We start from the raw sequence: 13,941 nt of genomic DNA, 5'->3' as shown, positions 1-13,941 counted from the left end.
AAGAGCTGGACGCCCAACCCACTGAGCCAGCCAGACGCCCCAAGAATATGGGTTTTAATCAAACTAAATGCACACAAAAAAAGTTCATGGACTTGTTTAGTCACACGCCCGAGGGATAACAAAATATGTCTAAAATCCATGTTTAAGAGCATAAAAACAGCAGCTTATTATTTTGTAGTCACTGCTTTTCCACCAGAAGAAGAACTAACCAGTTATCTTAACCATTCTGTACGTTACACTAAAAAAAAAAAAAAAAAAAAAAAAAGAATACGTGTATTAATGGGTATCAAGCTGTTGTGAAAAGCTTACAATAAAATGGGAGAAGAAAATAAACATATTTTAAGACAAGAAAACAGCACAGCTCAATCACAGAGGCCAGCAAAGAATCCTCAAGAGTGGGGAGAAATATGAAGACAGAAAGTAGAAAGCATGGTGAATACATGACAAATTACTCGTAACTAAAACCTGTAGTATGATTTCTCTCACTGAAAACATATGATCCATATTTTTCTAGAGTAGCGATGGCTATTTTATTTCAGGGAAATGAGTATCAGTAAATTTTTTCTAAAAATAATATATTTTAGCAAAAAATATACAGAATCGTTTTTCTACGACTCACACTGTATCATTTCCTAAGTGTACTGTGTGAGACACATCCCTTTAGGAAACTACAGTGAATAATTTAATCAGGACATGTATTTTTAATAAAAAATCAAAAATTAGCAGCTATAATAATACTATATCTAATTTTTAACTTTTGAAGTTTAAAAAAAACCAGACTCACTTACACTAGTTAAAAAAAATATCTAGGGACAGCTGGGTGGCTCAGTCAGTTCAGCATCCACCTTTGGCTCAGGTTGTGATCCCAGGGTCCTGGGATCGAGTCCTGCCTCGGGTTCCCTGCTCGGCTGGGAGCCTGGTTCTCCCTCTGCCCGCCGCTCCCCCTGCTTGTGCTCTCTCTCTCTCTCTGACAAATAAATAAATAAAATCTAAAAAAAAAAAAAAATCTAGTGAAAGGGGAAAACACAAATCACTTCCACTTTCAGGTGTCTGGAACTGTGACCTCACCTCAGCCACAAGCTCCATGAGAATGAGCAGCATATCTTGTAATTATCACAGCCCTTCTCCACAGGGTTAGCAGAACATTCGATAAATCCTACTCACCAACGTGCCAGAATCTCTAACTACTGACCAGTATATCGCGTACGCGGCTTCATGCAGCTGGTGAAAAGTGAGTAGATACTTATGTGTGACAGATCTAGATCAAAATGCTTATTCATTTTTGGGGCGCCTGGGTGGCACAGCAGTTAAGCGTCTGCCTTCGGCTCAGGGCGTGATCCCGGCGTTCTGGGATCGAGCCCCACATCAGGCTCCTCCGCTGGGAGCCTGCTTCTTCCTCTCCCACTCCCCCTGCTTGTGTTCCCTCTCTCGCTGGCTGTCTCTATCTCTGTCAAATGAATAAATAAATAAAATCTTTAAAAAAATAAAAAATAATAAAAATGCTTATTCATTTTTAAACAAGAATTCACAACAGGCACTGATTTTAAACACTATATAAACACAAACACTATGAAATCCAAGAACAATAAAGTAGAAAGACCTAAAATTATGTCCAAGAACATCTGCTAATAGATCACACTTCTTTCTTTCTCAACAAAGCTTTTACCTTACTATTTCCCTAAAGGTCATCCAGGTGAGACATTTACAAATGTTTACTCCAACCAACAAAACACACGGGTCGATTTATAAATATTGGCTCTCTAAAGCCAGTAAGTGGTGACCATGATAAAACCTGTGCTATTTTCTGGGAGTTCATCTGCTTCTCTTTTCAAGGTTAGAACTGCTAACACCTACAAGTGAAATCAAGGTTAGGCACGCTACACTTAACAGAGTGAACGATAAGGTGTATAAAGCTTGTGTGCACTTAGTTGATCGGGTGCCATAAAGTTTGAAAATTAATTTAAAAAAAAGAAAAAGAATTTAAGTGACCAAAATTTATGAAGTTTAAGAAGCAGTGTTAGTAAGAGTTCTAAGAAACCATCAGAGAAAAGCTAATGAAACACGAGAGGGAAAACCAAGGAGACTGAAATGAAACTTTTTGACAGCCAAGAGTTCATTGAAAAGACAAAAAGAATGGCTGGAAACGAAAAACACGGCAAATGCTACGCAACTGATCACACAAAAATACCAGGTACAAACAACTGCCAAGCAGTCATCCATGCGGAAGTGCAGACATAACATGTGGCCACAACTGCAAATCTCGAATCCCAGGCAACTGCACCGTTGTTCTCTCAAGAGATTAATGGTCGGGCTTCTTAATTATTTATTTATTTATGTATTTTTTAAGTAATCTCTACCCTCAACGTGGGGCTCGAACTCCCGACCCTGAGACCAAGAGTCGCAGGCTCCACTGACTGAGCCAGCCGGGCGCCCCAACGGTTAGACTTCTCAGGTGTGGTATTTGAACAGGACGGGAGCGCAACATTGGAAGGAAAACATGGACGAATCAAATATGGTAACAGTTCATGAATTAACGTGGAGATTTGCTAGTCTGACACATGTTATGCCAAGTACCACTAACTAGTCACACTAAAAATAAAATGCTAAAAACTCACTCACTGTCTTCTGTGGGAAGGACCTGCAGGGAGTAAATCCACTCTATTATATCATCTTTGTTCACCACATCTAAGGAATCCAACATATCCAGCCCGGAGAGCGCAAAAAACGCAATTGTCAGCCTAAAAGAAAAAAAAAAAAAAAACAAAAACGTAAAATTTCATCTCAACTGTCAAAACACTGAAGTCTTTCTGGTTCCGAAAAATAATAAGGTCTTTCTAATTTTAAAATTAATTCAAACAGTACTCTCATTTTGCAAAAGCCAAAAAGCCCTATTTAAACTTATAGTTTAATATCAATCAAACCTTTGTTTCATTTGTAAAAAGGAACATTTCGGGGTTAAAAAAAACCAGTCCTGCTCACCTGAAGCACGCGTGGACTCGCTAAAGCAATCTGAAGGCTAAAGGAGATTTAAAAAAGAATTCCCTGCACCTAATTAACACAGGTTCAAAAGACTGGAAAATACATAAAATCCCTATTTCCACCCATTCCCCAAGAGCAACTATGCCCACAGTTGGTGCTTAATTCTTAAGGAATGTTAGAATAAATCCATCTGTATTCAAATTTGTTTACAAATAATGTGACTGGAAAAAACTTAAAATGAATTTTGGGAAATAGTGCTTTAAAAATACACATGCATTTCAACTCCATTTTCCCAGAGAGGAATCTTCGATGGAACGCAGAACTGGAAGGCAACACTCCGCTCCAAGACTGCACATGAGATGAGAAATGTAAACTTTGTTTTCATATAAAAACTAGTACTTTAGTGATTACTTTTTACAAAAAGAGTTGGTTATATATAATTCTTTTCAGGCTGAAATGCACTCTCTACTGCCGTCTGAGAATGGTTATCTCGTCTCTGTAGTCTAACAATTCCTATGACTAACACAACAAATTAATACTTCAAATCATCTGGTCTAAAATCTGACAGCAAAGTCACTGGGCACATTCTGTAACCTTTTCGACTAAGATTCCAAAAGAGAAATAAGCCTCAATGCCCTAAGGCATGCACTGTGTTTAATAAGTTAACTTCTTTCCCATGCATCTAGAAGATATTACCAACTAAGGAAAATGAGAGAAGTCACTTTTTTTCTTTTTTAAGGGTGCAATTCTCTTTGATCCCTGGTTGAAAAAGGCTGGCATACATTAGATTACAGGAGGAGAAATCAGAGAGTAATTTAATTCTAACCAACGCTAAGGGCAAAAACTAAAACTAATGCAATACCGGTACACTTAAGAACAACAGATTTTGGGAAACTTACATTACTGAGAGACTATTACTATGTACTAGACACGGAGCTAGAAAATTTCTTATATACTAGCTAAATTTAGTTCTTACAAACCACTGCGAGCCACCAGAATTCGGGAGGTGATTGATCTGAGCAAGATCAGGATTAAATACAGATTAGCTACAGTTCAGAGTTCAGACTCTGCCCTCGAAGGAGCTAGGTTCAAATCCTAGGCTGGCTGATTTATAGCCATTTATAACCTGGGCAGGCCCTTTTCTAAGTCTTTTCGAAGTCCGCTTCCTCACCTATAAATTACTACCCCTCATGGTCCCTGCACTACCTGCCCACAAGCAAGCACTCAACAAACAGAAGCTATCACCCCTGGTATTTTCCCTGATTGGACACGAGTTAATGACAACCTCAGGATCTAAACAAGCTGTCACGCTACAGCCTTTTCTCCAGGTCACTGGCTGGCAACCTTCTTCCCCCCAGACAACCCTGCTCTTTGCCAAAACAAAATACTTTAGAAACGGGAAGAACTTCTATCCAACAGCAGCCAGGCTGGAGAGTCACTGCTCTTCGTGATAATGACGGGTCAGGAGATAAGGCTGCCTTGCGGTGGTTAAGTACTCAAGTACTTACTGAAGGAACTAACACATAAAAGACCTGCAATACTTTATCTAACCCCCCTGGAGAGCTCTCACTGGGGTTTTCAGTTTTGCTGTAAATGGTCAGAGTCAGATATAATTAATTAAAAGTATCTAATAATTTAGTTTGTTAAAGCATTATTATAGAAAAACAAACGGAAGCCAGAGAAAAGTGGAGAACATGAGGCTGTCCATACGACAACCTACAGAGGCTGGATAAATCAAAGATCTTCCTGCCAATAAAAAATATATGATTAGAAAACATCAAAAGGGCTATAAAAATAACCTCGTATTCTTTTCTAAGTTAAGTACTCTCTTACATTTTTTTAGCTCAAAATCACGAAGTCCAAAGAATTCAAGTAATTTGCTGGAGATTTCCACGCACGATAACCAGTGAACAGTACTTTGGAACTCTGAGTCGCAGGGTGGTGTTCGCCACAGGGGCGTTTCTCAAACCCGGCTGCCCATGAGAATCAGCTTAAAAACAAACATCTAGGAGCGCCTGGGTGGCTCAGTCGTTAAGCGGCTGCCTTCGGCTCGGGGCGTGATCCCGGAGTTCTGGGATCGAGCCCCACATCAGGCTCCTCCGCTGGGAGCCTGCTTCTTCCTCTCCCACTCCCCCTGCTTGTGTTCCCTCTCTCGCTGGCTGTCTCCCTCTCTGTCGAATAAATAAATAAAATCTTCAAAAACAAAACAAACACCTAAAACACCACCAATAAAACACAGACAGGCCTAGGTCTAACTCTATGATAATGAAACGGAAATCCTAGGTGGAAGTGGGGTCTGTGTACCTGATACTGGGGGGGGCAGGTGTGGGAAGCTTCCCAGGTGAGGGTCATGTGCAGCCAGGCTTTAAAAGCACTGCTCTAGGGGCGCCTGGGTGGCTCAGTCAGTTAAGCGGATGACATTTTTCTTTTTAAAGATTTTATTTATTTGAGAGAGCGGGGGAGAGAGCACAAGCAGGGGGAACAGCAGAGGCAGAGGAAGAAGAGGCTCCCTGATGAGCAGGGAGCCCAATGTGGGCGCCCGATCCCAGGACCCTGGGATCATGACCTGAGCCCAAGGCAGACACTTAACCAACTGAGCCACCCACGCAGCCCAAGCCTGTGACTCTTATTCTCAGCTCAGGTCTTGATCTCAGGGTCGTGAGTTCAAGCCCTATGTTGGGCTCCATGCTGGGTATGGAGCCTGTTTAAACAAGAAAAAAAAAAAAAAAAGGCACTGCTTTAGAGCAGTGATGCCCCAGGGGACATTCTAAAGACATTTTTGGTTGTCGCTAGAGGACTAGGGTGCCAACGGCAGCTAGCTGGTAAATGCCAGGGATGCTGCTAAATGCCCCACCTACAATGCACAGGACAGCGCCCTTCAACAAAATGTCAGCAGTGCTAAGGGTAAGTAACCCTGCTCCGGTCACACTGTCAACTACACAAAGTGTTCTATGAATGATCTGTTTTTCATTTTACTTGCTTCTGAATATGGATGCAAATACCAGAAATCAAGTCGGTTGCTGGTATACTACTTTAAAATCTTGCCTACTTAATTATTAAAGGCTTCTGAGAGTCCAGTATTTTCCACTCCTAGCAGGTGAGACTAAGGTTTATAGGATTAACACAGCTCTAGTGAAAAGCTTATGCTTATGAAGTGAGGCACCCAGTGGCGGCTGGCAGACAGAACCAAGAAGTCAATTTGGAGCGAATGTCTGGCCTTCCTGTAAGACAGGCTGGGAAAATACTCCTTTCTCACCACACCAGAATTCTCAAGCAGTACTAAAACTCTGAGAGGAAGAGAATTAAGTGAGGCATTAGAAAAACAAAGCAATTTTGGGCTGTGGGCCTCTAGAGAAATAAGGGAGGGTTTTATGGTGCCCCAGTGGGTGCTACCTGGGGTTTGGACTGCTGGCAACCCACCTGGGGGCAGGGGTCTAGAGGGGAAATCGTGCGAAGACACGTGCCTAAAATCAGGCCAGCGAAGGTACTTCAACTTTGCTAACTTTGGAGAGCATCTGTTTGTTCTTCTCCTTTCTTCTCTTCCCTAGAATGGAACTCTGAAATGCTAACCTGAAAAAGCAAAGTAAGCCAGCCACATCTTCCTGCCCCTTCTTCCACTCTGAACAACACCTATGAAGAGTGTGTCTTCCATGGATGAGACAGTAAAGTTTGTCCCCTCTAAATCAAGTTGCTGCCCCAGTGGATCAATTCACGGACGGGAGGCATCAACTAAACGATGTGTCCAGATCTCCAATTATCCAGACTTCAGAATAAAAATTTCAGGCTTAAAACACAGCACCAACACTCCCCCCCAACCACCAATGATTAAATGGGGGGGGGAAGAAAGGAAAACCAGTCTGGGCAGTGGAAAAAAGAATTGAGGGATAGTAACAAATTTCCTGTGCCGGTAAAGGAGGAGTGTACCGTCAGGCTGGAGCAGGTAAGCGACCATTTGCGAGTGTACGGGACACACTGATGTATGGGCACTGACTAGACTCCCTAACTTTGGATCACCTGCTCGGCCCCTTTCTGCCAGTACAGTCTCTCTGCCGGCATCTCCAAGTGTCTTTAACACGTGACTGCATTCCTGCCTAGCTCTCAGCTGGGGCTATAACTAAATCATACTGCAAAGAGTTCTAAAATTATGAACGAGCATTTAGAAGTAGGTAATATTTAGAAACAGGAACACAAGTGCTCAATAAAATTGGTAAAAGTGGAAATGATGAGAGAGCCTTAGAGGACAGATGGAAATTAATCATGAAGTTAAAATACACAACACACAGAGGCCCCAGTAACACGGTGGAATGAATGACTGAAAGCCTGCAGAAATGCTAGAATTGTAATTACTACTTATCTCTAATATTTTTCAGTCGCTGGCTTGATGGTAAGTATTTTTAAGTACAGTCACACATCTTTGGAATTATTTTACATGCAAAATAATTTTTCAATAAGAAATGTTTACTGAACATCTACTACAGACTAGGTGTCATGACAAAAACGAACAAAACAAGCCTCCTAACCTTAAGCAGGTTAAATTATGGGAAAAAATAAGTAGCTACATAATAAGTACTATTATAGAAATCACCTTCAGGGCGCCTGGGTGGCTCAGTCGGTTAAGTGTCTGACTTTTGATCTCAGGGTCGTGAAATAGAGCCCTGCCTCACTTGGTGGTGGGCATGGAACTTGCTCAAGATTCTCTCTCTCTCTTCTCCCCTCCACGTTTCCACCCTCCCTCCCCAAGCCAGTAGCGCTCTTGCTGTCAAAAAAAAAAAAAAAGAAAAAGAAATCATCTTCCTTTCTAAACCTAATCCTTTTGCCTCTTGCTTTCTAGATCAGATAGCAGTTCCAATCCTAGGATCCTGAACTCCTCCTTTTTCCTGTACTCCTTCATTCTATCCCATTCTGCCCCAGCATCTGGCTCCCAGACTACTGCACACTACAACAGCTCCCTAACTGGTCTTCCTGGTGCTGGTCTGGTCCCACTTACTACTACAACAACCAATCTTAAATTCGACAATCACTCTGAAATGCATATCTAACCAGGAAGATCCACTGCTTGGCAACTTTCCATCACTTATGTGATATCAAATTCAAGTTTCTTGACCTGGCACACAAAGCCTTCTGTAATCTGGCCCATGCCTGCCCTCCAGAGTAAATTCCTACCACACCTGCCTTACGGTTTGAACCACTATTAGACAAATGATTGCGGTTTCTCTGCTCAACACTCACTTGCCTACCTTTATTGTCTTGTCCATTTGCCTATAATCCATCCCCCAACTCCCCAAACTAAACACATTCTTTAATATTTAGCTTCAAGGTTCCTTCTTCCAAGAAGCCATCTCTGAGACACGCCTCTCTCTTCAGGTTGAACCTAGGTGCTTCCAGAATATCCTGTGAATACCACAATCATAGTGCAAACTAATTCAAGTGTGGTCAGGGGATCAGCAGTATCAGCATCACCTGCGAACCTGCTAGACCTGCAGGACCTTAGACCCCTCCCAGACCTATGCAATCAGAATCCGCACTTTAACAGGATCCCCAGGTGATTTACAGGCACCTTAGAGTTGGAAGGCACTTTTATGGATCTGTTTGTACATCTGTCTCCGAGCAGACAAACAGTCTCCAACTTCAGTGTGCATGAGGACCACCTGGGATGCCTGTCACAATGCACACTGGCAGGCCTGCACAGCGTCTGAGGCAGAACCGGAGAGGGGCCCGGGTACTTGCATTCTTACAAGCATGTGATGAGGTCACTGACTTAGAGCCTCCCGCCCACACATCACGCTCTGAGAAACACGCTGCCGGAACTGCAATGTATTTCAGATGAGGGAGCGAATGAAAAAGCAGAGTAGCTGCTAGATGGTAGTCAGCTGAGCAGTCAGAAAACAGGCTGCACAGGGGAATACGGAAGGACACGTGAACAGAAAGACTAAGTAGACTGTGATGTCCTGTAAAATAGAAACCAAACATCTAAACCCTTCTCTGACAGCAGCTGGATCTGTAAAAATAACATACATAGAAAATGGTCAGTATTTTGTTCTTCGATTAAAAAACCTCCTTTAACTTCCATTACCCAAACACAAATGGCAATGACAACTTATGACCAAAAAACTCTCTAAGCCACTCACAAAAAAGAAACCTGTGAATGCACAAAGCTCACACTCCCAGGTTTAATATTCACATGAGGTAACTAGTAACTACTGCCTTTCAGAAGGTAATATGGAAAAAGCCACAGGTGAAACAACAAATACTTTATTTTCATAAAGCCACTGTTAATAGAAAAATATAAAATTATTTGGTCCTATTTGTCAGACTAAAAGCAACAGGGAAATGAAGTAATTTTGCCAAAATGGTGGGTCAGAAAATAAGTGTCTAAATGTCTAGTCCGTTATCAGCCTTCCTTAGAGTCACCTTTGTCACCTCTATCCGTAAGAAGGCACACCAAAAATCACCGGGTTCGCACTGCATCCCTGTACCCAAACAGTAGGCACTCAATGAATGTCTACGGAATTAGATAGCAATACCAAGTTCAGATCTGTGACTTAGCAAACACATTGTTTTATCTGAAAACTAAACTCCAAGCTCCTTCATAAGCACACAATTATAAATCACACAGACCACAAGTACTTAACGCTAAACTAAGGGAAGACTGAATCAGGATAGAGAAAAGCTGAAAAACTTTAAAAAATCACTACAAAAACTGCTATGTGCACATTAGCTTAAATGTGGTTATTAAGTGTGCCATAAGAAAACAGGAAGTAAAAAATATTCTACTCAAGTGATAAGCGTTAGGCATAAAAAGGATATAATTAATATTTCTTAACTAATGCACCATGGCATTATACACTATCAGCTAATATATAATGCCTGGTGTAGATTCTAAGATTATATTGAAATTAAATTAGTTGTTCAATCAGACAATTTTTGCAGTCGTACTTATGCTACAAGCACCATTACACAGCTTACCAACGTGCATTAGTATATATGGTTTTGTCCGTGCTGGCATTCTAAGTAGAGCCATCAAACACTGGCATTTTGAATTTAGGCACAGACCTCAAATGATAGCTACTAGCAAAGTTCAACTGTTTAACAAGCACCATAAGATGGAAGATTTTTTTTTATCCAAATGCTTCAAATTCACATAAAATTAATCCCCATAAAATGTGTGATCTATTAACATCGTTGGTTTCATCGCATATCATTCCAATCAACGGAGTGAGTTTTGGAAATCTTAATTTAGGTTTAGGGATGTGCTCTACCAGTCAATCAACAGCTGTGGATAGAGAAAGGAATATAAATAATGCTTCACTCTTTCTTTTGCAAGAATGTGTTCATTATTCAGGGCTCAGCTCACATTATTCAACAAATATTTACTTCGTGCCTCTTACATGCCAGATACTATTCAAGGTCTTAGTGCAGTACTGCCCGAAAGACTTTCCGGGACGATGGAAATGTTGAAATAGCAACAAAAGCTACTGCCCAATGTGGTGACTGAGCGCTCGAAATGCAGTGGCTACTGCAAACAGAACTGAATTTTTAATATTTTAATTTTAATGAATCCAAATTTAAACAGCCAAATGTGGCTAGTGACTACTACATCAGACAGGGCAGCTCTAGTATCATACAGGTAAACTAGAGAAAGATCTTTCGTGAAGTTTACAATCCCGCCTGGAACAAAAATATTAAACAAATAAACCAATAAATATATAATTTCAGGTGGGTGATTGGAAGGTGTGCATCTTTTTTGGGAAGGCCTCTCTAAAGAAATGTGGATTAGGTATCTGCCCTTCCTACATGCTCCCACTAACCCTTCGCTAACACACTATTAACACACAATAACCCTCTGTGGCACAGAACTCTACTGAAACCACTCGTCTTGTTCAGCCGTACTCCAGCACCTATTATACCAGATTTCTAGAGCACTCGGCAGAAGTAATCTATAAACTTACAAATGTGACCCAGCCATGCAATGTTCAAAATACGTCAGAGAATCAGAGTTCAAAAAATACGCAGAGATTAGAGCAAAACCAATAGGCTCTCTTCTTATCCAGTCCTATGCAGCGTTGGAATCTCACTTCAAAACACAGCACTGCAGAGCAAGGACCGCCTCCTTCTTTTTCTCATCCCGAGACTTTTACTCTGAATGACTAATTCACAGTTTTTTAGCCGCAGCCAAATCACACTCCTCAGCCAACTCCAACTCACAAGGCCACAGCAAATACACTTTTAACAGGCTGCTTCACGGAACACTGCACCTCTTCCGCCAACCTTCTCCTACCCTTACATTTACAATTCCTGGAAAGTTAATTTCTACTCAAACCTTACAGGCTCTGCGCCGCTCCTATACATCAAACAGCATACAGATATTCAATTCAGAGTTAATTACGTTTTAGAGGAAAGGGTAGCACAGGAGAGGCTATTTACCTAAAATACGAAGACAAAATGATTTGTCTTTCTCCTTCTATACTCGGAAGTAATGAGGCCAAGTGATTCACAGCCTCGTAATGGGAAGAAAAAGGAAGCTCAGAGTTGACAGAAAAAATGGTTGGCAAGTGAAAAAGGCAGAAACTGGAGGTTCCGCAAGCCCTCGACTTACTGCTGCCCCAACCCTCCCGCCATAGCTCGGGGGAGTGAGGGTGACTGCAGACCCGCCCGAGAGGAGAGACACCCGGCACTGCCGGTGCCTTTCCGCTGGGGCCGGGGCCTCGTGCCCACCCCGTTGCTCGTGGCCACCAGTTACCTGCTGGTCTCGAGCGAAGAATAACGCTCGGGCAAGACCTGGAGGCAGCGCTGGAAGAACCGCACGTGCCGGTCTCGCAGGAAATCCAGGCGCTCTCCCTCGCCGCTCCCCGCCGGCCGCTCATCCTCCGTGGCCGCCATGCTGCTGCGGAAGCGACGTCCGCCGCGACCCGGAAGCAGTTGGCGCGCGGCGAGAAGGAACCCCGAGGGGCGACCCGAGGCTGGCGCGCGGGGGTGGGCCGGCCGGTCCGTGCTGGAAACCCCTCGCTGTTAACAGTTTTATGCAGCGCTTTATGCCTCGGATTTTTCTCTAGGCCCCACCTTTTCTATTCTGAGCCCCACCGGCTTGGAGACCCCTCTCAAGCCTTGTAAAACTGAGCCCACAAATCCCTGCAGAACTTTTATCCTCCTCTGATATTTGAGAGGAAGTGCAAGATCAAAAGCTTCTAGTTCGCTTTGAGACAATCACGGCCCCAAACGATGGTATATATGAAAATGGATGGATCAGAATAAATCCTTTTTGGAAGGCCCCAGTTTTAAACTGAATGGATGGGGAGGCTGGACCTTCAAATCAAGCTGTGGAGATAAATGTTCGTTAAATAATTGTTGACGCTTCCTAAATTCAGAGACGTTCCTAGTCCTCTCTAGGATACCAAAAATCACTTAAAAAAATACACACACACAATATACACATATTCACATATGTGACTGCATCATTTTCTTTTGCAAGACTGTACTCTTAATGCTTGAGGCTGTGTTCATCTAGCATCAATGTTGCATCAATATGCCAGAGCAAACCAGCTCAAATGTTCTCCAACCAGCCGTATATTAAAAAAATGAAATAACATGCTTCTAGCTTTTTTTTTTTTTAAGAGGAACTTAATTTGCTTCAGCCATATATTATTCCCTTTAAAAGTTCACGAGGCAGTCTTTGGGGAAAAAATCCACCAAAAGATCAGGCTCAAACCTGGGTTCTCTACAGTCAGATAAGCTGTTTGAATGTAATTTTAATTGTTAGCTTTCTTAGAAAAATCTACTTAAAATACATACTGTGCGGGCTGGAGTTATCTTCTACCTATTTAATAATCCAAAGCACCTAACTTTAGGTACTAGTAACTACTTATTCACAGGTATTCCTGTATGTCTTTAAGAAATACTGCATTACCAAAGGGCTGGGTATGGGCGGAGGGCTGTCCTTGGGGCTTCCTTACAAACAGGGAGGCCACACTCCTTGCTTTTCGGGTATGCCCAGTCTAGAGGAGTTTTCACTGTTATGGTTAAGATCTTTCTCTCTCACTTACAAACATGCACCGCCAAATGTCTGAGCATGTTCAAAGTGGGGTCATAGCACACATTTAATTTACCAGGATGAACGTTGCAGTCGATATATGCCATATATGCTAGAGAATCCTATTCAACTGGGCCACTGAAGGGAACCCAAATGTTTCATCTGATTCTCAGCTCCAGAACCACCAATCTGATCCAAATTCTACAGTGGACTCACTGAGAGATAATATAATATGCCTCCAAGGTACATAAAAGGGTTTTCATGGGTGCTTTTGACCACACAGGATTGTTGATATATGCATGACAGAATCCAACCTCCATGTAAAATGCCACTCTATGTTATTAGGTAAGAAGAGCTCAAGTTTTCTAAGTATAGGAACGATAAAACATCTATATAATTGAACATTACTTAGCCATTAAACAATAATGTTTGAATTCTATAGAAACATAGGAATGTATAATGTAAAGTAATTAAGTATAGTAAATAAGATGTTCTCTATGACTGTAGCTATTTTAAAATATGCAGGTATATTTTTGGAAAAAGTTACCCGGAGTGATGGAAGTATGGGTGCTTTATTAACATTTTCCCTTTAGGATTTTTTCTAAATTTCTTACTCACATCCTTTTTAAACCAGTATAAGAAATGTTTATTTCTCTCTTCTATGAGCCTGTAACTGAAGATACTATTAATTATGCTTATTCTGTACCTTTTATAGAGAGGACCCATACAGTAAACCCCTCATTTATTTTAGATTCAGTTAGAAGGACTGGTTTTGTCAAGAAAATTCCATACTTTTATTAAGAAACAAACGAAAAAACAGACAAAAAGCCATAAAATCACACTACCCGGTATACTCCCCTTAGATGCAGGAAATGGTAAGGTGCCTTTGCGTGCAAGAAAAAGCAACATGTTCAAACACCATATGTAAGAAACCT

General features: G+C 41.7%; 1 protein-coding gene across 1 annotated transcript in view; it reads right to left on the bottom strand.

Moving 5' to 3' along the window:
- The window catches only part of PGGT1B (protein geranylgeranyltransferase type I subunit beta), a 49,191-nt gene extending 37,307 nt beyond the window's left edge, over positions 1-11,884 (bottom strand). Inside the window, exons 1-2 of the mRNA XM_008709484.2 lie at positions 11,720-11,884; positions 2,620-2,738 (exon numbers count right to left, since the gene is read on the bottom strand). Coding sequence (XP_008707706.2) covers positions 2,620-2,738; positions 11,720-11,859 — 259 coding nt within the window. The 5' untranslated portion in view covers positions 11,860-11,884. The remainder of the gene's footprint in view (positions 1-2,619; positions 2,739-11,719) is intronic.
- Between the last annotated feature and the right edge of the window lie 2,057 nt (positions 11,885-13,941).

Source organism: Ursus maritimus, unplaced genomic scaffold, assembly GCF_017311325.1.
Source record: "Ursus maritimus isolate PB19 unplaced genomic scaffold, ASM1731132v1 scaffold_5, whole genome shotgun sequence".
Taxonomy (NCBI): Eukaryota; Metazoa; Chordata; class Mammalia; order Carnivora; family Ursidae; genus Ursus; species Ursus maritimus.
This window is presented reverse-complemented; position numbering and strand designations above follow the sequence as displayed.